General features: G+C 41.7%; 1 protein-coding gene across 2 annotated transcripts in view; it reads right to left on the bottom strand.

Moving 5' to 3' along the window:
- CDH4 (cadherin 4) overlaps window positions 1-24385 on the bottom strand; it is a 420603-nt gene that overhangs the window by 143418 nt on the left and 252800 nt on the right. For both annotated transcript variants that reach the window (XM_088174755.1, XM_088174756.1), the window contains one exon: window positions 12714-12884. In XM_088174755.1, the coding sequence (XP_088030881.1) occupies window positions 12714-12884 (171 nt within the window). The remainder of the gene's footprint in view (window positions 1-12713; window positions 12885-24385) is intronic.

Raw genomic sequence — 24385 nt, 5'->3', positions numbered from 1 at the left:
GAAACAGCTATTACACAGCCTTTTGCTTAAAAATAAGAGAGAATGGGAACATATCTTCTGGAGATATGGATTGGGAGTTTCCAGAAAAACTGTAATGGTTGCATATGTGATTGTTCTTTTTTTCCTCAGCTATATGGAGGAAATAAGTGGCTTGTCACCAGCCCAAAGGGAAAAGCACTTGGCTGCATGGAGGAAGACAGGATGTGTTGCATCTGTGGCTTCACAGAAGGAAAGGAACAGCTCTTCAAAAAAGGCAAGAAGCACAGAGAATATCTAAGAGAAAGAAATGGAATTAATCAGTCCCATTTTCCTGGTGAAGAGATGATGTCACGGTTCCCAACCCCTGCACACTGCACAGCAGTATCAGCTCAGAAGGGGCAGCAGCAGCCCCGTGTCCCTGCCCTGGTGGCCCTGGGCATGTGGCAGGACCTGAAAATGGACCCGGGTATCCTTCAGACCTTGAGGGAATCTGTGTCACCAAGGACTAATGCTCTGCTGCTCCTGATCATCCTCTGCACACTGCCTGCGGAAGAAACAGAGCTTCTCCAAGAATTAACAGTATTTTGGGTACAAAAAGGGTAAACCCAAGGGAACAGACGAAAATATTGAATTTATGCTGCTCTGACGTGACTTGGTGGAGGTCTTTGATCAGCAGAGTCCCCGGGGAATATTCCAAGCAGTCCACAGGAACAGAGAGACAGCCTTGCTGGAGAGGGCTGACTGGCACCAGAAGCTCAGGCAACACCAACATTTTGGGTTACTTTAAATGTTGTGTTGAAAGCACCTTACCCCAGAGAAGAAAAGAAGAGGAAATGCAAAAGCTGTGCTGTGGAATCAGCATCTCCTTTCCAACAATGTCTCTGTGCTAACAGCTAGCTTCTGGAAGAACAATTTTGATGGAGCCAAGGCAGGCAGGACTTCAGAGCAGGAGGAGGAGAGAGAAGATGACCTGTGAGTGACAGCACTCGTCAACCTGGGCCAGAAAACTCTTCCCCATCAGCATTGACCCCCCAAATGCCGAAACAGAGTTACAGCACAGATGCAAAGGGAACCTCAAGTTTAGGATCACACCATCCAGCATTTGCTTCCCTTCTTTAACCAGCATCCACACTCAGTGCTCAGTATTTATGAATACCCTCTATCCAATTAATGCCCCATTAAGCTTCCCACCCGCAGGGACTTTATCCTCAGACCACTATGGCAGCTTTTAACTCCATAATACCCCGGCATTATTTCCATATTAGACTACAAGAGTTTGATCCAAAGCTCATGGAGGTTAATGAGGGCTCATTAAACTTTGAATTGAGCCCTAACTGCTCAGCAAACACGGAGTGAAGTGTAACAGTACGTGTCAGATGAGATGACAGAGGGTGTAGTAAACTTTAAGGCGAAATATTGAATGCTGATGGTGACAAAGGCAGGCAATGTGTGAGAAAGCAGCCGTGGGAGAGAATTATGATTGTGTTACACTCGGTATCAAGCAGGACAGATTTGTGCCTATATAAATAGATATGCCTGGTCTGACTCTGATGTGATTTTTGTCATCATATGGTTAGACAGAGCATAATATTGACACTATGGCTTTCCTTCAGATTTTAGTTTTGAATTTCAGCTGGAGAGTATGATACGAAGGACTTGAAATCAGTATGACTCCTTCCCTAATTACTGATTAATCAAGAGCTAAGGTTCCCTACATAAAGATTCATGGGGAGAAGGAGGAAGTCTCATTAAGAACAAGAGGTTAAAAAAAAAGGAAGGGAGGAGGACATTTAACAAGTGAATGGATACAGAAGGAGGAGAAAAAGAGCTGATCTCCTAATAGCAAGTTATACCTGAATGTTAAATTTTGTATTCGTGTCTAATTAAAAAATTAAAAGAAAATGTTTTAATGCTTGCAGGTACCATAGGTTATGGTTCAAAAGGAAGTACAAAAAGTTGTTGTTTCTTTTCAATGACTTCAGAAATACATATATGTTGTGTCATTCTGTCCCTTAGGTGCTCAAAAGACACAGCAGCTGTTTCATAAATTCTGAATTGCCTTTTCCTTTAGCATACAAAAACCTGTGCCATAAACATAACACTGTCTGAAAAATATTCGGCAAACCTAGACAGTTGTTGGAAATGCTTCCTCCGATATTTAAATTCCTCTCTTAACAGGAGTTTCCCTGCAAAAACAGATGCTAACGAACAGTGCTTTTGCCATTGAGCTGAATGGGAACACTTTGGTGTAGCATTTTCCTTTTTTCCATGGAGACATTACAGGGTGCATTTCCCATGACTGAAAGAAAACTGCCACCTTGCTTCTCAATTCTTTGCTTTCAAATAATAAATAACTGCTATAATCTTCCATAAAAGATTTATGCTCTGATGATGTCTGATTCTTCTACTGTAATTTCTTTTTGTTAGAGGCAGTTGAATGCCACTTACTGGTAAGTAAATTGTGTCATCACTTCACTGCAAACCACACCACTGAAAGTGTAAGCTGGCCAAACATTTATTTTTGTTTTCCAACTCACACAAATCCCTTCTGAGGGCTTGGATTAACTAGCAACACTTTTTAGTGCAGATCCTTAATCTTAGTTTCCTTTCCTCTCTCTACTAATATGCTCCCTTCCAATGATGTTACTTCAGAAATAACTCCAAATAGTTCAGTGTGGACAGAAACTCTGCTTTTTGGCTGCTATACCTTTTTACAGGGACTTGGAAATACGGAAAATTGGCCGTTCCCACTGAATTTTTCATAGTCCTGCACTAATGGGGGCACTGCAGCTCTGCCTTTTCCACAGAGGAGTTTAACTAGCAGAGGGGCACATGCACTGCAAGTTCCCCTAAAGGTTCAAACCATGGGCTCCATGTCCAATCTTTCCACAACACAATGCATGCCTTTCATTTCCTGGAGAGAAACAACAAGCCCACACGGCTTTTCTTCTTCCTTAAACTTCCCCTCGTTTTAACAACATGAAAATTAGGTTCTTTGCCTAAATAAATGTTACAGCTCGAATAAATGTTACAAAGCCTCGAAGCACAAATCAAAAACAAATAAGTCAACTGCAAAAGAGGCCTAAGCACAGATGCAAAACCCTCCTCAGGCCATGATGTTTTGATTAAAATGAGCAGAGATCACGAGTGGAAGGAGTCAGGAAGGCAAATGCCTTGGCAATGCCAGCAGCACTATGGCATTTAGGGGTCTGTTAACATTTCCATGAGAAACTTTTGGGTTTAGGAGTTTACAACTTGAGTCATAGAGGATTAGTCTTGGTTTCCAAAACTTGATTCCTAAAGGGGAATTCCTTAGGTAAACCTTTGCCAGGGGTGGGCAGGGCCAGGTGTTTGTTAGGACAAGGATGAGGACGTGGCAGGTTCAGCAGCTGCTCTTAGGGGATGCCTGAGCTGGTTCATGGAGGGGAAAGAATTCAGCTCTCTTTAAAATGCAACCAAGGTCTACTGGGTGGCTTTTCAGGGCAGGTTCTGGTGTTTATTAGGTTAAAAAATGACATGTGTGTGCACATGTGAAAGTGTGCTCTCTGTACACTACCAGTACACTCAGAGAAGTGGAATTAAAACTGGGAATATAAAAAAAACTATAAACATGGCCAAAGAGGTTAGCACTGCACAATGGTGGACACATTAAGCCAGTAAGGCATTATTCATGTCCTTAGTTTCCAGTCAACAAATAAATTCTGGAGAGCCACTGGAGTTACTTAAAGGCTCAAATTCAGGCACATTCTTAAAATCTCTGCTGAACAAGGGCCAAAATGTTCAGTACCACCATCTGCAGATATCCAAATTGCCTTGGGCAAAATGTTTCCTTTAATATAATCCAAGGTTTTGTTTGTTTGCTTTTTAAGTTGTCTAACTGTTCGGATAGGAGGAAAATGTCCTTTAAATTAAGGAAATTAGCAACAAATATGAATGTTATTATAAATATGGTAATTATTAAAAATATGGTAAGAATTATGGGAAAGGACAAACTGCAAAGAAATGGGGCCTTTAATGAAACTGGCAAACTACTGCACATCCACTCTTTGCTGCCCCATCATGTAGCCATGGCTTACATCTTCCATCAGCCTGCATTAGAGACAGCTAAGAAAGGATTTGGGTGGTGACACCTTTATCACTGAAAATCTCAGCTGTTATAGAAAAAAACAATTAAGCACAGCAGTGAGAGCTTAAAATTAGACCAAGAGTAAATTCTCTAAAATCTTAAAAGCTGACATCTGAAATTCCAGGGTGCTGTATTTAATTCTTCATTGGTGCAGACTATCAAGAACATATGCAATAGTAAGGAAATAAAAACTGTAGATTTTTTTTTTTTCCTATCTTATCCCAGCCTGCTACAGTGAATTTCAGCAACAGCCTAGCTGTCAAGGTTATATCTGCACCATCATTCTGCAAATCCAAACTCACACCCACACAGCACCACTCTGTCTTCAGGACTCCATTTCAACTCATCAAGGAAGCCAAGTTCCACAGTCACCTAATGTGGGTGATGAGTGTTAAAGAATGAACTCCTGCAGCAAAGAGACAGATTGTGAGCTCTTTGTCTGTTCTGTCTCAGTTTTTTTCATTATTACTGTTTTATTTTGGAAAAGGCAGGAGCAAAACCGAAGCTCTTTCCTGAGCAAATTAACCCTCTGTTTTTGTGTACACTGTCTTTTACAGATTTTCAATAGCTTTCATGAGCTGTGTGCATTAGCTCTGACTATGCCTTCCTGCCTTTGCCTGTACATGTAATGACAGCCCGAGTGGCTATTACAGTTATCTCACTTTCTGGAGAGGATGGGAGGTAATGATATGTTGCAATATGTGCAATGGGGTATTATAGCTAAATACTCTTTGGAGTGACTGATGAACTCTTTTGCAGTATGCCTGTGATGACAATTCGAGGGGTAGTTATCCTTCTGTGCTTCCTGAATCTCCTGCTCCTGATGTGAAGCTGGAGCTAGGAGGTGTGGGCTGGATGGGGGTGGTGGAGAGCCAGCAGAGAGTAGAGAAGCACCTTTGTGTGGCTATGAAAACAGCTGTTTATAACAGACCCAAAGCACAGGTGTAGCAGTGGACTCAGACATGGAATGATGTGACTGAATATTACTGTCAGCAGAAGATTTCTGACCACTCCATTAAAATCCGAGTCCATTGTGAGATTCTTCAAATAACCCAAGGACAGGCCCTGATGCTGAGAGCTGGAGAGTGCTGCCCATGGCCATGGCAACAGCTCTGTGGTCTCAAACAAAGCCACTCAGCTTCCCTGCCTCAGCTTCTTGTCTGTGAGAGAAAGACCATTCTCAGTGATGCAAGCAGGCTGAAAAACTCAGGTCCTGCATGGAAAAATACCTAAGCAAAGGATCACAGCTGGACTGGAGGATCTTAAAGGTCCTTCCCAACCTGAATTCTGTCATTCCATGTCTCTCACTTACAGTTTGTATTTAACCAGTAGTCATTAGCAGCAGGGTCACAAATCCCTGCTAGTATATCCCAGCCCACTGCCTCAGGGGATGCTGAGTGACTGCAGAACAGTTTGACACATCAACCACAAGGTCAGAGCACAGGTCTGTTATCCCAGTCTCCTCCCAGTCCAACTTGCTGTATCCCCAAATTAATGACTTGAAGTTAGTCATAAACATCATCAATGATTTTTGAGACTTCTGAAATATCATACTTCCCAATCAGTCGGAGCAGTCTCACTGCTTCCAGTGGCTTCTGAGAATCTCAGTTTTTATGTTGTGTGAGAAATTCAAAATGGTTCCATTTTCTTCATGCAACTGGGATGCTACATTCACAGGAGATTTATCACTTCCAAATCAAATGGCATTTTATGATTTAGTGGGTTTTTAATAATTTAGTGGGGCATTTTTCCACTCACGTTACTATTCCCAAAGCATCCTGGAAAATGGCAAAAACTCAAGGGCAGCTTTTTTAGCTGAACTGGGCAATAGGAGTCCTTGATATCTGTCTGCAAAGTGTCAATCACCTTTAAATCCCAACCTCACTTACAACGGGTCTCCTTGAGTAAGTGACAAGGCCAGTCTGGCAAAACGAAATTCTTCAGTAATACATTGACTAACTCAGAACCACAGAGCACCAAATTCCCCCTCAGTCTGGATTTGAATGCATAAATAAATAAGGCTCTTGCATTTATTTCTGCTAGAAGACTGTATTATTCCTTTCTGCAATTATGGAAAAATGCAGAGCACAGGCAAGATTTAGTGTCTGAGTTTTTGCTGCAAGACTTATGTCAGTAGAAAGGCGTTTGTGCTTTTGGGAATCAAAGTGAGATTCACCCATTTGTGGCAGGTGTTTTAAGCACTCAGCCTAACAATCTACCCACGCATGGCACTACAGCAATTCAACGACTAAATTAAATCTCTGAATATTAAATTAATGATGGAAATCTAAAATATTAATATATTCTAATTGAATATTCTCCGATAAATTATCTAGGCATTCTCAGCAATTTGATTTTACTTTCATTTCTTAAGGAACTTTCAGCTGCATAAATACAGCTATTAAAGCAATTCAAAAAGGGAACATTTTCTGCTCAGACAAGAGAACTCTAAACACAAAGAATCTAAAAATTTCTTTCATATGATTGATTAAATCATAGAGCCCAAGACAGCTGAATCATTAAATGACTGCTTTCCTTCAGTCCCTCTGGCTTTAGCAAGGACAATATAAATTCCCTATGGGTCTGAATACAAGGAAATACAATATGTATAATTACAGTATAGGCTTGAATGCTGTTGTAAGAGAATTTTAAATGGAGCATTTATGCTGTAGCTGCACTTTTCAATCCATAATGCTGGATGTGAGCGTGCACGGAAAGCCCATAAAGCACTGGGCATCTGCTTCCCCTGACCCAGATTCCCCAATGGCACACACTGGGGCAGCCCCACCAGCTCTGCCAGACATGTCTGATTACAGCAGGACCTGCCCTTCTCTTTTGGTGAACGCTGGAAACTGAGAATGGCATCAGCAGGGGGAATGCAAACAAAGGGATGTCTTTGAGCAGTACCTATAGTGTGGAATATGTTTAGGAACCTCCTTCACAGTGTAGGTTTTAAAGGAATTTCAAATGGACACCTCAAGAAAGTAGCACTGAGTCATATTTCACTTTCTCCATTCATTCTGTGAGTCATATGCGAGTCCTGGTTTGGTAGCACACACACAGAGGAGAGATCAATACCAGAGCCAAGACCATGGCAAGATGAACATTTAATGAACCATTTTCCTGCTCATCTTTCCCTCTTTGATGTCAGGTTGGTTTGTGGGGTGAAATTGCAGTCCAGCCAAGAGCTATCTCAATCCATATCCTTGAACCAGCTTTCAAAGGAAGGCTGTGACTCTCCAGAGCACCACAAGCTGCACAACATCTCATTTTCTCTCCACCCTCTGGGCTTGCTCCTTCTTATCTCGGTCTGAGTGTTAAAATAAAGACCAAATCCCCTAATTTCTGCTGATGATGCTCACAGGGCATCACAAAGGTGAGGTGCACTGAGAGGCAGAACTAGCCATTTTTTTTTCTTTGAGTGTGTGTGTGGCTGGTAAGGCAAAAGAAACACCTGTTCCTGTGGAGAACAAGGAAGATCTAGGTCTATTTGTAATCAAGGCTGTCTGCATCTCTCTCAGGAAAAGTAAGGTCTGATGTCCTTTGGGAAGCATTTGCAAGGCCTTTTCTCAACAAACCTTCTCTCACCACAGACAGATGCCATCTGTCTTGCAGCTGGGAGCTAATGGATTCTGCACTGCCAATTTCACAGCAGTGAGCAACGCTGTGATAGAGGAGGCAAGAGGGATTTCCTACAATAAAACTATTTAAAACAGTGCAAAGGCACATGCTGGAACAGCCATGAGGAGCAAAGGAGATGGCAGCATTGAGGGCTGATGGTCCAATCTGGCAGGGATTTTCACAGCTCAGTGTGCCTTGTGTGTCTCTAGCAGCAGGATTTCAGACTTTGGGAGAGCTGTCTCATCCATTTCCTGCACCAGGGTGGGCTGTGGCTCACAAACAGGCTGTTGAGCTGGAGAGTGTGCTATCAACTTTTTTCACATTCAATATTCAATGTCACAGGATAGCTTAAGATGTGCTAAATCCACCCATGAGTCCAGCACGGGGTTTTGCAGTGTGTCAAGAGGAGCTCTCTGCTCCCTTAACGTGCCCTGTGCTGCTGGAAACCCAACCTGACAATGACACCTCTGCTAAGAATCAACACAAGAGTCTTCAGGTATATTATATTCTGCCAACTTTCCAAGCCACTTCAGGACTTTCTGATTAAATTTACATAAAATGCATCCTTCCCTCTTATTCCCTGCTACACACATCAGGCTGTTTCTAGTATTCCTGTGGCTGAGATCACCAGCACCCAGAGCCCATGCTGTGCCTGTAGCATGCAATCAAGGCAGCTTGTGAGAGCACCAAGATCCTGTCTTGGTCATCCTCAGGGGATTTTCATGCTGGTGTAATGAGAATGAACAAGTTTTTATCATAAGAGGTCTAATAGGAAAATAATACATTTTTCAGTTCCATGTTCAATATAGGCAAGCTGGAAGAATTAGGATCTCTGAAGATGGGAGGATCTGAGAGCTCTGCAAAGGTCCTGGAGATGAACTGAAAGTCTGGAGCCCTCACAAAGGAGAACACAGTGGCAGTGTTTGATAGAGAATATCTAAGCATGTCAAAGATGACCAAAAGCCAATTCTGCACAAGACTTGGATTTTTAAATCCAAATTATTTTCAGGTAGTCCATTGAGATGGACCAAGATGTGCCTTGAAAACGGAGTCAAGATTCACATTAGAAGCAGCTGGAGACTGGCTTGTGGATCCAAAACTGAGATTCTTTTTGAAGTTCAAAAGAGGATGAAAAACAAGATAAGCTAATGGATAATTAGATAATAGATAATTAAGAATTAGCTACGCGTGTAGCTAAAAAGGATGAGTCAGTGAGAAAACAGACAGAGCTCAGCAAGGGTGCAACTATTTAATATATTATCTTAGCTGATCAGTGTGCCTGCATGAGTCATTTGCTTGGAGAAGGAGGGGGATTTCATATTGTTTTTGTATTTTTAATAGGCATCTTTATGGACTTCAGTTATAATAATGAGAGTACCTGACAATTAGTAATGAAATTAGCCTCACTACAGTGAAATATTTCACAGCATGTACAATATTATTCCTAGTACAAAGGTGGAAGTGAAGCAGAAGGAAATTAAACCCAAGATTTTCATAAATGTTTCCAAAATAAATAAGCATATATCAATAAATTTTGATAACTGTTTTCTCAGCTCAAAGACAAAAGCAGAATTTACAAAACATTTTTTTATACTAACAAATTATTTTTAGCTTATAAATGTCAGATATTCATTTAAACTCTTCGAAGAGTAAGTAAATCTTTTCAGCAGCCATAATTAATTAGAAATTCCTATTATTATTTTTTCAGCTATTATTTTTCTGAAACACATTTCCTAGTTAGTGTGGTTGATGTATATGAACAGACACGGATGTTCCTCTGAAAGAAAAAACCCTGTAATTAACAGAAGGGGTTTTTTTGGCAGGGATAATGTTCCTTTTTTCTTTTTTTTCTCTGAAAACTTTTTCATTTAACGTATTTTATCAGAATGAAATGGTTTAATGAGCAGAGAATTATAGTTGATCCCAGCTGAACCAGAGAGGGCTGCCTTTCGAGGTATGTGGCTCCCATCAAGCTGCATTCACCTTTGCTATGATTTAAACTTCATTCAGGCACAGCCTTGCTAAAAATACTGACAAGTAACTAATCAACTTCCATAAAATGGAATTTTTACCTTCACAATAGGAAGCAGGAGTAGGAGGGAACCTGGAAGATTTGCCTATGCATTTCAAATTAGTCTGACCTATAAAAACGCAAACAGCAAGTGGTTCCATGAAAATGTACTCCCATGAAAATGTACTTCTGGTAGGGGTTTTGGTTTTTTAATGATGAGATTTTTCATGCCATCCCTTCCTTTCCTTGGAGGAAGCCAGAACCAAAGCTAGCACTATGGAGGGACTGGTTTCCATCAGTTATACCTACAAAATGCTAGCTCAGCCAAGTCTTTCTAGACCAAAAAAAGTTCAGTGTCCAAGAACCAGCAGTAGCTTTGAATGTTTTATATAAAATAGCAGAGAAAACTCTGACAGACCTGCTTCTGTACAAATGAGACCTGAGCTTCAACTTCACATGTGCACTTCTGGTTCCAGTTTGTGAGCAGATGGACACAAAAATATTCAGTGCCCAGCGAGCAAAAGCATGGGAAATCGGATCAGAACTCTTACCTAGATCTAGGAGACAGCAAAATGCTCCAGGGCAATCTGAAGATTATGTGGATGGAAATAATCAGATAGTGCTGGTCTTTGAAGATGTTGATTTGTCCTGTTCTGGATAATTAAAGAGCAAAGTCTAACAGAGGGAGCTGTAACTCCTGATAGGAATCACCCAAGCTTCACATTCAGGCACTGGCAAAAGGGCCAGATGCTGCAGAGGAGCAGCAACTCAACCCAAGCCTGAAACATCAGGGGTCTCACGCTTAATCAAGTTGCACTCTTTGTATCATCTTCCCTGTCATTATGATGCTTTCTGTATGTCAGGTGAAGAGGAAACAGCCCTCTGTAAGCCAGTTTAGTTTTCTTTATTTCCAACCCCATTTTTACTTCATTTTCAGTGCTTCTTCTAACATCTGTATTTGAAAACTGCAATGGAATATATTGCTGAAAATCTGGGAGTTCTGTATTTCCATAAGCCAGGTTACCTTTCCAAGGTTACTGGTAGTCTACGTGACGAATATAAATTCTTCTGTACCTATATAAAATTTATTATTTGTCATATTAGAATTTTGCATAGTCGAGTCCTTTTGTTTCATCTCCAGACTGTAGGGTAAAAAGTGCCACAGAGATTTCAGTCCTTATAAATCAACAAATTTGCCATGGTAAGCTGGTGCAAGTTGTTCTCTTGCTGTCTAGTCAAAACTCAAAAGAAATCAGTAGGGAATGGAAGAGAGCACAAGTTCATTTTGCAACTACTACCCTTTATTTTTCACAGGAATTCAATATTTAATCTAAATTATTAATTTAGAAAGGCATTTTTGACACATCAGGTTATTCTCCTCTTCAGACATTTCTTCAGCTTAGCAGGACAACACATTAATGGGTCACTCCATACCCCACACTGCTGACCACACAAAGACTCCCTGGCTTCCCCTCCCTGGTTTTTCCAGGACAGATGTAAGAATATTTGCCACTGGTGCTTCTTAGTCTTTATTGTACTCCCTAATTGCACAGAGAAATGACACCAACAATCCAAGCTTATCCAAACCCTGGCTGCATTGGGAACGTGCCCCTTCCTCCCAGAGACAGAAACAGGTAATGATGCAACTCGTGAATCCAGACACTGCTTTCAAAAGGACTAAATGAACTTCCTGAGAAGGGATGCCAATGACACATCACTGGCTACTCAAAATAACTCTGAAATTTTATAGTTGTTGCCATTTTCTTCCAAGAGAGAGCGAGCTGCAAACGTCTGCCAAGGAGTTCTACTTTTTTTTTTTTTTCTTTACAGCTAATCATCCGACTGCTCCAAAAAACCTGAAACCAGCACCCACAAGAGGAATAGCAACACGTATTTGTATTTCACTAACACTATCAACAGCAACAATAAATCAACCAAATGCCTCTGAAAACACTCCATTCCCCTTCCTTTCCTTTTCCTGTCATCCCATAATCATCATAGAAAACCACATGGGTAAACTTGATCTCCGAGATTATCCTTGTGAAGAAAGAAAGTAGCAACACAGGGGAGGCTGGGGGGATCCATCTGCAGTGGCGGTAGAGAGCCAACCTGCCCTGGCCAGGGCACATCTGCACCGGGATGGGAGGGAAGGGAAGGGAAGGGAAGGGAAGGGAAGGGAAGGGAAGGAAGGAGGGAAGGGAAGGGAAGGGAAGGGAAGGGAAGAGAAAGGAAAGGAAAGGAAAGGAAAGGAAAGGAAAGGAAAGGAAAGGAAAGGAAAGGAAAGGAAAGGAAAGGAAAGGAAAGGAAAGGAAAGGAAAGGAAAGGAAAGGAAAGGAAAGGAAAGGAAAGGAAAGGAAAGGAAAGGAAAGGAAAGGAAAGGAAAGGAAAGGAAAGGAAAGGAAAGGAAAGGAAAGGAAAGGAAAGGAAAGGAAAGGAAAGGAAAGGTAGGAAAGGAAAGGAAAGGAAAGGAAAGGAAAGGAAAGGAAAGGAAAGGGAAAAGGAAAAGAAAAGGAAAGGAAAAGAAGAGAAGAGAAGAGAAGAGAAGAGAAGAGAAGAGAAGAGAAGAGAAGAGAAGAGAAGAGAAGAGAAGAGAAGAGAAGAGAAGAGAAGAGAAGAGAAGAGAAGAGAAGAGAAGAGAAGAGAAGGATGCAGTATCCTCGTCGCTGGGTGCCACCCAGCCCAGCTTTGACACCTGCAGCCGTTTTCTGGATGGGAGTGTGGGCAAAGAGCCATCCTGGCAGCAGTGCCAGTGTCTGGGAGGGACTGGCTGGAAGGAGGCGATTAGGCTGCTGTCACACGGGGAGGGAAACGGGCGAGGAGCTTTGGAGCAGCACGGAAAAGGCAACTCTTGCTGCAGGAGGGAGGGAGAGCAGAGAGTGCTTTGAGCCAGGCTTCCCACACCTTCTGCTTCACCAGAGCCGTTACAAGACCACCATTATTCTGAGCACCATTGTCACTATTTCGTATTTAACTCACCCGGACCAGCTGCTGCGGGAAGGGCCCTCTGGAGTTCTCTGGCACGTTGATGGGGGGGATGACCCAGTCCCGCTTCTGCCGCCGCAGCCCGCTCTGGTGCTGCCGCCAGGGCAGCAGCGTGTCACTCTGCTGCTGCACCAGCTCTCCAGGCACTGCCTTCCTTCCTTTGGGCTGTTGGGGAAACAAGAAAGCACACACAGTTAGTTTCATCCTCGCTTCCCACGACCCGACCCAACAGTGGTGTCAATGGCCGCGTGGAACAAAGACACAAGGTGTTTACTGGCAGCTCTGCTGTTTTCACAGAAATGCAGAATCAGACAATCAGCTAGGTTGGAAAAGCTGTCATCACCACCTCGTCAATTAAACCATTCACAAATACATGGAGCTGTCACTCCCAAGTCAAGATGCCTCCCAAAATCTATCACCTTCATTACACCTGTGAGGAGATGCAGCAGAACACAGGAGTAAAGAAGCTGCTGCAAATTTCCCATAAGTACAATATACCAGAACACAAAAAATGGGAGAGGATCCCTTTACAGTTCATGCCATGGGCCCAGCTTTACTGTCTGGTATTATGCATAAGCAGGGCTACAAAAACCTGCAGTCTGTGGTTCTGCAAAAGTATTCTGCCACACGAACCCAACCCCAGCCAGAAGGAGAGTCAGCCCCATGGCTGCAAAGGTGCATCAGTTCAGATTCTTGGTGCTTCATAACAAATGATCTTTATATGAGATCTGGGTTTTGAACACAAATCCCAAAATACACACCCCACACTGCCTGGGAAGCATAATACATCTCAGGCACAGTAAATTTTCATTATTTGGTGTGACTCTGAGTCCTTTTTGATTTTTTAACTATGGATTCTCTGCATGTAATATTTGGTGTTGGAAATGTTACAGTGCTAGGAACAAAAATGGAAATGGTGGGACCATGGTTTGACTTAGAGAGACTGGCTCATTATTAGAAAATGTATGCCTTATAGAATGATGAATCAATGAAATGTAGATTTGGGAAGGCTCTTCAGAGGTTATGCAGTCCCAAAACTTCAATAGTCTGTGGTATTCTAGGATTCCAGCAATTACTTCTGAAAGTCTGCAGAAAGGATAACTAGCAAGGACTTTTGTTACCATATGGTGACCTGCACTCCCACCAGAAAATGTTTAAACTTTCATAAATCACAAAGACTGCAAATAACATTCTTTTCATTTGAGGTAAGATCCAGTGGGAATACTGTTCTCTGAATGTTACAACTTTCAGCTATTTTTCTCAAAAAAAATAAAGACTCTCTCACCCCAAACCCAATGCTCCAATACACAAGAACAACGCAGGAAAAGCTATCAAAGCATTTTGTGAGGCTCCTGCCATTTTAAGCCACATTCACTTTTTGTCTTACTCCAAACATAAAAACCCAAACACCCTCCAAGCAGTTATCTGTAGGCACTGATTCAGTGGGAATCATTGCTTCAGGCCTTCTAGTTTGATGTAAATCCATCTATTAGCACATTTCAATTCCTGACTGGGAGGTAAAGAAACAGGCAGTCACCTCAAGACTATATACACAGCATATGAAAACTAAACATTATATAAAGTTAAACTGAGATGTGGCTCCAGAGCTGCGTGGACCTTCTCCAGGAAAGGCTGGAGATACTGAGGCTGGCACTGAAGCAGCAAGGAGCCCATTCTCCCAGCTTGGTCATGGCTCTGATCTCTGTCACCTCTGGAGGGCAGACATCCGCTGGCTACAAGGATGGGAAGCATTTGTGCCAAAATGCAGCTATTTTTACTGCAAACCTTAAAAACAAGCCTGTTCCAGAGCTGAGTTTTCACAGAACACACAAACATGGTATTTCCAGCCACACACAGAGCCACTTTCCTCAGGTCCTGTCTCACACTCTTGATGTGGGTTGTGTTCACCTAAGTGCTGTTTACACACCTTCAGCCACAGCACCATGTTCAATATTTAGATGTTGCTCTTAGAATGCTTGCTGAAGTGTGCAATAAACAAAGAAACAGAGTCATGGTGTGGCACTGGGAGACTTTCTTGGGATAGTCAGGATACTGGTAGGCACTGCTGACCTCCTCCTCCCCTTGGAATGCAATCCAAAAGAGGTTTCATTTAAAAATTATTTTATTACCAGAAAGGTATCTTTTCTGAACACTGATGAAAACAATGCTATCTGAAGAAGACACTCAGAAATTCATGACAACATGAAACAGGACTACGAGACATGAGCCACAGAATAGTGGATATCCCCTATTTTTTTTTAATTGGCTTGTGATTCCCAAATGGGAATCCTTTGAGAGCAGGTATTTGGATCAGTTTATATAATTGGCAAGTGAGCATGGGGACAGATTATGAAAGGATGGTCAAATAATTTGTGCTCTGCTGAGTTTACGCAGTGGAATGAATCTGAACTAAAGAGAGACTTGAGAATTAACACGAGTCCCAAAGCTCCGTGTATACTGAAATAATTAGTGTCAGCTCAGCAAGGCAATACCAGCCTTTTTAGTCTGTATGAAATACTTGCTGGCAGGTGACTAGACAGTGACTAGCTTGCTTGTCACTCTTGATGATGTTTTCCTATATTAGAATAAATCATCAACATGACTCTGAATTTGATATGTAGAATTTCAAAAGCATCTTGCAACAACAATTTTTTTTTCTTTTTTTAAACAACAGCTCTTTTTTATCTTCATTTGTTGACAATGCATTCTCATGACCCTAATTTCTCTGGTGTTGTTGAAATATGTTGTACATGTTTTCTGCTGTTTAAAAGCTGTGAGACAAATGCAGTAACAAAGTCTGGTGAGTATAAATGCCAGAACTATTCAGATCTCTGACTGAAACATCCCAGAACATATCTGGAATAACAGCATTGTCGAACTGTGAGCCCCAGAAAACTCTCCAGTCTTTTTGAGTTTGCAAGAATCTAAAGTTCAACTCAAAAGCAGAATGTGACACCAAATTCAATTAATTCTAAAATACAGTTTCCAATTCTGGTTTTGCTGAATAACACTTTTACTGAGATGAAAACTGCATCTTCTGTCATGGCCTCACTGGCCACATGCTTTGGGGAATCTCAGACACATTTTCAAAAGATAAAATATTCCTCCACCTTTTGCAGTGACACCAGAACACAAACTGTCCACAGGCGTTGACAAAATCAAGTCAAGCACCTCTAGTGCTGCTGCTTTGGGGTGGTTTCCCTCCCACTGTTTTTGTGACTCTCATATACAGCACGAGGGTGATGGTGTGCAGCACCAGAAAAAGCAATCCATGAAATACGTGCCCAGGGGAAAGTGAAATCCACTCTCCATTCCAAAAATGACACGGTGACATTTATAACTCGTCACAACAGGATCAAACTCTGAACATGGAACATGTGAGCACAGTCTTTGGTAATACAAAGATAATTACAGGAGGATATAAAATAGTCAGATAATTCAGTGATTATGCCTGTCTATCACTTTAGGCCACTGATAAGCTAGAGAAATACAGCTGAGCCAAAACAGAAGAAAACCTTCAAGATCAAGGGGAAAAAGTAATTACAAAGTGTGAGATGAAGAAAAACAACAAGAGAGCCCATGCTGGGATGTAAACTTGTTAGGGGAGTTTGGATTCAGAAGGATCTGATGCCTTAGTATTTGTACAGGGGCAGAACTTTTCAGAGCTCACTGATGAAGCTGAGCACTCCTGTGATGGCTGTATTACCCAAAGCCCAAATTCTGCAAGTCTGGGATTGACCCTTGGCTCTGAGCTATCCCATGTCTCTTCCAGTGGGCTCCTGGCCCATAACTGTGACACACATGGACAACACCAGTACTGGCAAATTGTAACACAGCCCTTGCATCTTCTGCTGATAAATGCTTCTTTCTCTGGAATGTGCCACTCTAATATTTGTTAGGAGCAGTTGCAGGGCAGAGGAAGAGGAGCCTTTTGGAGACCATCCTCCCTGTGTTTGATAAGGCAGCTGAAGAGCTGAGGATTGACTGCAGCTCAGAGTGGCAGAATTTGCCCTGTAATTACCCTTGCCACTTTTTTTTTTCTTTTTTGGCTATTAGTTGAAATCAATTAAAAACATATAGAAGTCAATCAGAAACCTTTCACTGAGATGGCAGATCAAGCTTTCAAAAAGCAATGTGAGGTTGGAGGATGTGCAGCCTCAATCACAATCCTAATTTTTCACAGTCTATAATGATTGTGACAAGAACTTCCTTCTCCCAGGCTGCTTCACACAAGGTGTAGGGGTGTCTTGGAGTCCATGCCAGCAGTTTCAATGGCCTCTCCCTAGAGTCATTTACAATCCCTCTTCAGTCTAGAACTGCCTTTAAGGATGGTGAACACAACCTGCTGCATTTGGAAGAGGACTCGGAGCTAAATCCCAAAGGGACTGTCAGGCTTCAAAACCCAACAGCTTCAGGACACCTTACTCCAAACTGCTGAGGCTGTGGGGTGCTTCAACCAACTGCACTTCCACCAGGACACTGAGAGCTCAGGGACATTCCCTGTCAGCACCTGGCACTGGGAATAAAGGATGAGTTGGAAAAGCCATTTAGTGAGTCTATAATCTCCTGTCAGTGCTGGTCAGTGGCTTGCCAGCCTTTCATTTACTGGGAAAAGATTCAGACTAAACCCAACCTCTACCCATAAAAGAGGTTGAAAAAAGACAGAGCAAAGCACGTGGGATGCCAGCAGCCCCTCCAGCCCCATCCTGCTCGTGACAAGGAGGCTACGAGCCACTGCCTTTTCACTAGCCCACCAATAAAAGCAGTGAGGGAGAAGAAACACCAGCTCCCACCTTCTGCTCCACTGAGCAGTAGCCAGCCTGGCCAGCTGGCTGGGTCCCCTCCCAGCCAACCTGCCTTTGATATCCGTCAGCCTCTGGCTACGGAGACATCTGGAAGTTATTATCCAGCAGAGCGTATCACAAACCCATTTACATAATATAATATCATATTTTGTGTTCCTGCTTAGCTGAACATTTTGGATCACTCTAATGTTTGGGTAAATAAGCCAGCATTCCCTGCATATAAATAACGAGTGAGTTCTTAGGGTGCGTTTGTTGGAGATCAATAATTTCAGAGGGCTCAACCCAAAAAAATGAAACGCTCCAGATTCGGCACCAAAATATATTATACTTGCACTTGCAATAAAAAGTACCTTTGCAACTGCAGGGAAGGAAATAAGGCCTTTATTTCCCAGGTATCAGAATTGTTTATGATTTAACCTGCTTTATTTATAAGCCAGTCTTATTATTTTTGCAGAATCTTTAGCACTTCACGCTAGACATTTTTCAGAAAAGAAATAATACTTGGGTTGCTTTATTCCTGGTGTCACTCGTAGGGTTTAACTGAGGCAACGTGTTTTTAATATATTTTTATCAATACAAGGGGATACAAAGCCACCTTTAGTCCATTGCTCAAACATATTTCCCTTCATCTCCTATATCAATATACATTTTGAAAACTGGTACCATTTTCTACCAGGGAAAAAAAGAATCTATTTAAAAATATTTAATCTGAAGCATTTTTGCTTGTTTCCATGGTAGCTGAAGAAAGGACAGGAGAAAATGATATTTACCAAACAGAAAATAAGACAATGAAAATAGAGTTTAGTTCTTTTAACAAAGGAAACATGAGAGCTCTGCAAAATAAACATTTGCATGAATTCTGTTCTAAGGAAACAACATTTTGCTGACATCAGGGATGGCAGTGGAGGACGAATGAACCCTTTTTTCCCAAAATGCACCATTTCTCCAGTTTTTGATCTTTCAGTATGGAAAGATACTCTATTTTGTGTTCTCATACAGTAGAATGAAAGGGTTGCAGAACAAACAGCAAATTTATTTATTTTACGGTAATTGATTCCTTTTTTATTTAGGTCAGTGCTGAATTTGCTGAAGTTGGAGACAGGGAAAAAAGTAGTTTTAAGAAGATCAGACTTTTAATTTTAGACTTTAATTTATTATAGTTGTGCTACGTGAAGCTATTATTTAGTAACTGCACAGGTAAGGAATCCATAATCTGTTTTTCTCCTCATCCACCATTTAGAACTCTGTGATGACTGTCTGTATTAGCTTTATTTACTAATAGTTGTAAGCTGTGGTAAATTTAATCAAAGATAGCTTCATGTCACATCCCATTACCATCACAGCATAAATTGCCATTCATGAATGATTTGTGTCAAACAGCTCTGAAAACTATTGTTTTAGCAGCAAGATGTTCCAACATGCACAGCTCTTCAGCAGGGGCATTAAATTAATGTGTTTGCAGAGAAGCCACTAATTGACAATGAGATGGGATTTTGGCAGTACACTTCCACTTTAAAGATAATGAACAGTGTTCAGATAGAGAGAAGAAACCCCTCTGCTCCTAAAACTTACTAATAATTTCTGGTACAAACAGGAACAGAGGGAACCAATCCTGACAGGATATTTCCAGTACCCAAGCAAGCTGTTTGATCATCACGACTTCCAAAAGCAAACAGTGGAATTGCAGCGTTTGTGACCTTTATCAAATCTGGCTACGTACAGTCAGGAATGTTATGTTTGGTTAGGAACTCATTAAACAAAATTACCTCTCCATTTATAGAAACCACACAAGTACAGTATAAAACATTTTAATTAAATCAGCTAGTTAAGCAAAAATTCATTACTTTTTGTTTTTTATCAGCTAGCAGTGGGGCTGCATAGAGCAGTTCGCATTAGAGTCAATTAGTAAGAAAAATTGTCAGATTTGGCAAGTGCATGAGCTTCTAGAACACATCAGCTGACAGGGAAGAAAAAGTTTGAGTAAAAGCTAACCAAGTTACTGCCCTCAGAGGAGGAGAATGAGCCACGTAACACACACAAATGCATCAGGCATGCCAAAACCCCTGGCTCCTGAGGAACAGTGTCAAAGCTCTACATGCCCTGTTCCTTGAGAGCTGAAAAATGAGGCATGCATGCAAATTTAAGGTTGTTAGGTATCTGGCTGGCTTTGCAGGCTTTGGAAAATTTTACTTGATTGAACTAGTAAAATGTGATCAGCGTGACCGAGGAGTCAAAATGTTTTGCAGGGCTGCAAAGCACGAAAAAAGCTGAAGAAGAGTAACAGGTAAAACCAGGGAATTTTTAAATAGGGAGAACACGACACACTGGCTTGTGAGTCAGGCAGGAGAAGATCCTTTCTTTGCAAAAGGTGCAGCAGGGCCCTTTGTGGATTACTGTAATTAAATGCTGAGTTAAGTCTGGACTCCAGAGAAAAGAGATGCACCAGCTCTGGGCATAACCCATGTGGTCACCACAGGAGGCTCTTATTTAAAAAACCCCAAATACATGTTGTTTTCTTTGATCAGGAAACCTACCAAGGGTGTTGAGGGCCCCATGGACACAGGCTGCAGCTAATGCCCCCAGGGCCAGAACAGGGATTTTCAGGTGCCTGGTGACCAGGCTGGGACAGGGGGTGTTGATTTCCGAGCAGAATTTAACTGAAATTCAGAAATCACCTGAACTCACCCACACCTTCTCTTGGGTAAGTTGTCACCAATTTAAGCTGCAATGCAGGCAGTCACCAGAGCACTTCAATCAGCTTCTTGTGCTGCAGAGCTGGGATGGGTACAGGGCTCACTTCGTTACTGAGCTGACACAAAATGCCCACGGGATCTCTAAGGGATGGCAGTTTCAGCTGGGAAGGAGAGGCAGAGCTGTGCTCACACTGATCCTGTGGTACCACACGCATGATTAGAGGCACCTCCTGGCCAGTGCACTCTCTCAGGGTTTCAAGTGATCTTCCTCTTCCATTCTCTGCAAGAATCACCTACCAAAGCAGGTACATTAGAAATCTGTCTGCCTTTGGTGGAATCTTTTATGGCTCCCACAGGCATCCAGCACCTGTGATACTCTTCCTGTCGTTGTCAGGCTTTGAATATGGCAAGAGCTGTCAATGGACAGAAGATGACATCACCCCCAAAGCACAGCTCTGCATGTACCTTTCCTCTCTCATTTTAAGGCTTCAACATCTCATCCCTACAGGAAAAGTTCTGATGAGGTTGTTTCCTTGCAAAGCTCCCCATATCAACTTGACCTTTTCATACTCCCTTTGTAAGATCTACTCTCACAGTGCTTCTCAGGTAGGATTGTTTAAGAAACATCTAAATTACTGTTGTACTCTACCTTCTAGTGTTTACGAAGAGACACTTCTATCTTCAAGTTAATGTCATTCTCATAATTGGGAGAAGCCACACACAATGGCTTCAGAAGTACAAGTACTTCTCAAGAGCAGGGCTATTAAATCACAAAATCCTCATACTCGTTACCTGTAGGTTGGGAATAAAGGTGGGTAGATCTTTTCACATACAATACAGTGAAAACTTCTATTGCAGTTTGGAATTACCTCTCTCATCCTGCACCTAATCTTGAGAAAAATGTATGAAATATCTGGGCCAGCAATCTGAGTTCATCCTCCCCAACAAAATTTCTAACAAATAACTGAAAACTTGATTCCAAAACACATTTCTTTTGCTTCTAGAATTCAGACTACTACAAGTGCTCTTCACCACAGAAAGAAGCAGGAGGAAGTCTACCCCTTAAAAGCCTGAAAAATTGTAATCTCATTTTATTTTTCTAAAGCCATGAAGTTCAAAAGATACATGAATTAAAATAATCATAATGAATTAAATGTAACAATACTCCTCCTCTTCATAATGTTTGCAAGTAAAAAGATCACAAGAGATTTAAAAGATCACAGGCACTGCTGCTCCTTTAGCACAAAGCAAAGTAATTCAGCCTGGTACTTCTCCTCAGTGCTAGCGTGAGAATTTGCCCTTTCAAGTTATCCTTTGGTTATTTCAAGAGGCTCTTGAGAAAAGACTGTTCTTCTTTTTTTTTTTTTTTTCTCCAATTCCAGAGTGCACCTAAGAAATGCTCAAATTTGACCGTGAGGACACATTCAATTTATCTCCATTTGCAAGATGAAATTCAAGCCTGAGTTTAAGTGCTTTGCTGGGTGGGGGCAGTGCTTGAGATCCCACTCCTTGCTGGGACTCCTCAGGCCACCCTGCCCTGCTGGGCACCCATCCCTGCTCCTCCCCTCACCCCAGCTGGACATGCCAGGGGGTCACACCTCATCCAACAACCCAGGACCCTGCATCCTCCAATTTGGGAGGAGCCAAAACTCTCCTTCACACTGAGCTTCCACCTACCGACCTGTCTCAGTTTGCTGGGCTAAAGGAAAGATCCTGGATATTCAGAGCCCCTGAAAGAAAGTTTATTTTTATGGATGTGCCTATACGGAAGCAATTTTTGTCTGCACTCAAACTCATGTTTACAAGCAGCTTTCATCAGATTATCACGGCAATGAAGGTATTTTTAGGATATTCACTACAAAAAAATTTTTTTTTTTAAATGGCAGTCAGACTTCAGCAGTTACCAACAAAGAACATGAAATGGGAGGTCAAAAGCTTTGATCTGGCAAGGGCAAGGAACACATCACAGGCAGGAGCACACAGCAGTCCAAGGGGTTTGTTTTATCAGGAACAACTTATTTCCGTGTAGGCACTTCAATCCTTAGGACTTCCTTTTGTTTGAAAGAAGACAGATCTGGAGTGAATTTCACTTACAGATGGTCTTTGGAGCACAGCTTTGAGCCTGACCCTTGGTATGATGCTGACTGCTTAAGAACTAAATGCAGCAAGAGCAGTGCTTGGAAACTTCCCAGAGTGGGCTGATTTTCCAAGGCAATGAGCACTTGTGTGTCATTTCTTATCCTGGCTTCAGCACGAGGCAATGGGATTCAGCACACCTGAAAATCAGGCCAGGGAAGTTCACAAACACCACTCTCTCCTCCTGCAGTGATTACATGTGAGACGTTCAAATTCACTTAAGCATGAGGTGAGGCAAGTTCAGCAGATGCATCTTCATTAGACTTGCACAATTATCATGAGCAGTCTCACTGGTAACAATTATATGATACTAATTTATTAGTCATCCTCTTTCTCATCTTTTCCACTGATCTGATTTGATAAAACCCCAAACAATGTCTCACAAGTTATCTGAAGGAAACAGAAATCTCTGTATGTACTCTCCCTGACTGATAAATCCAGGTCCTGCTCCCCTGATGAGATACAGAAATAAAAATTATTCCAGCTGCCATTTTAGTTACTGCCTTGGATCCCTCACAGAGGTGGTGAAAGAGGACAGTGCCAGTGTAATGACCCAGCACTTAAAATATGCACCAGTATCGTCAGAAAAAGGCAGGATGACAACTAAAACCTCATTTTTTCAGCCCTTCTCTAGTGATGAAAGAGTTTGATGGGGCAAACTCCCATCATCCTGATGCCACAGGTAACATCTCACCCCAGTGCAGGGAAAAGAAGGAAGAAAGTGAACACGTTTTTTCTCAAGAGTGTCAGGGAGACTGGAGTCACTGGAAGCACAGATCCCACTTAAACTCTGATTTTCCTCCCTCGGGAGGCTCCCCAGCCTCGTGCAGAGCATCCTGGCTGCACAGTAACCCAGGTCATGAATGAGAGCAGTGCTGAACAAGCCTCTCCTTGCCCACAGACCTTTGTGCTGGTGATCTGCAATAAAAGGCTGCACTTGGAATTTAAAACCCCAGCCAGGTAAAATACCACAGATGATTATTTAAAGGCTTTAAATAAAAAAAAAAACAAACAAAAAACTGTCTGTAAGAATCAGCTTTTCATATTCACACTGTATGGCTGTGGACTCATAGCTGGGTTATGAAAGCAGCCCAAAATAAGATGAGATATAATAAAACACAAGCTGGGCTTAAGCAAGAATTGATTTTGGACAGCAGTTCTCAATGTTTTAAACACTAGCTGCAGACCTTATATATTTCCAAATTTAATTGCACAATTCCCAGTGATTTAACATTACAAAAATTTACATATTTCCATGCTCAGAATTTGAAAAGCTCAAACATCGAGAAACTTTGGTTGACATAAACATGGTTCAAAGAAAATAACTTTTTTTTTTTCCAAACTAAATCACTGGCAGCAGATGAATGACATCTTACATGTCCTAAATATATCCTGTACCTCTAAGCTCTTTGCTGTGAATTCTTTTCTATGCTGTATTTCTACAATCTGGATTTTAACTTGTGAGGTGAGAACTACAGAAAAATAGATAGCTAAATAAATACAGATGAAAATTTGCCAGATGTGCCTTAGACACATGAAAGGACTGAAAATTAAAGAAAACAATCAATATAAATGAGAACTTCAGCTGGGATGAGCCAAGGCAAGGGGTGGAGAAAGCTGATTTTCAAGGAATGATGAGGAGCAGCTTGGACTGATGGACACAGAGGGCAGGTGTGGGGTGTGAAGGACAAATGGCACAATATTTCTACTCATAATTGGGAAGGTTTGAGTTTCTGTAAGTAAAAAAAAAAAAGGACACTCTGAAGACTGCAGTCCTCAGCAATGTCACTGTTCACAAACATAATCTTCATTTTTAGACTTTTGGTTGAATCAATAACCAATTTTTCAAAATAACAGCATGCACCCTTAGAAAAGAAGACATTACACTGCTAATTCCAGATAAGTAAAGCCCAGCTTTACTTCGTTTTCTTCTGGAGCATTATCCCACTCAAGTTCATCTTTCACAAATGCTGACACGAGCCATAAAGACTTTATATTATTTGACAAAAATAGAATATTTTTTCCTTTTCTC

This window comes from Sturnus vulgaris, chromosome 17 (assembly GCF_052056855.1).
Source record: "Sturnus vulgaris isolate bStuVul1 chromosome 17, bStuVul1.hap1, whole genome shotgun sequence".
Lineage (NCBI taxonomy): Eukaryota > Metazoa > Chordata > Aves > Passeriformes > Sturnidae > Sturnus > Sturnus vulgaris.
This window is presented reverse-complemented; position numbering and strand designations above follow the sequence as displayed.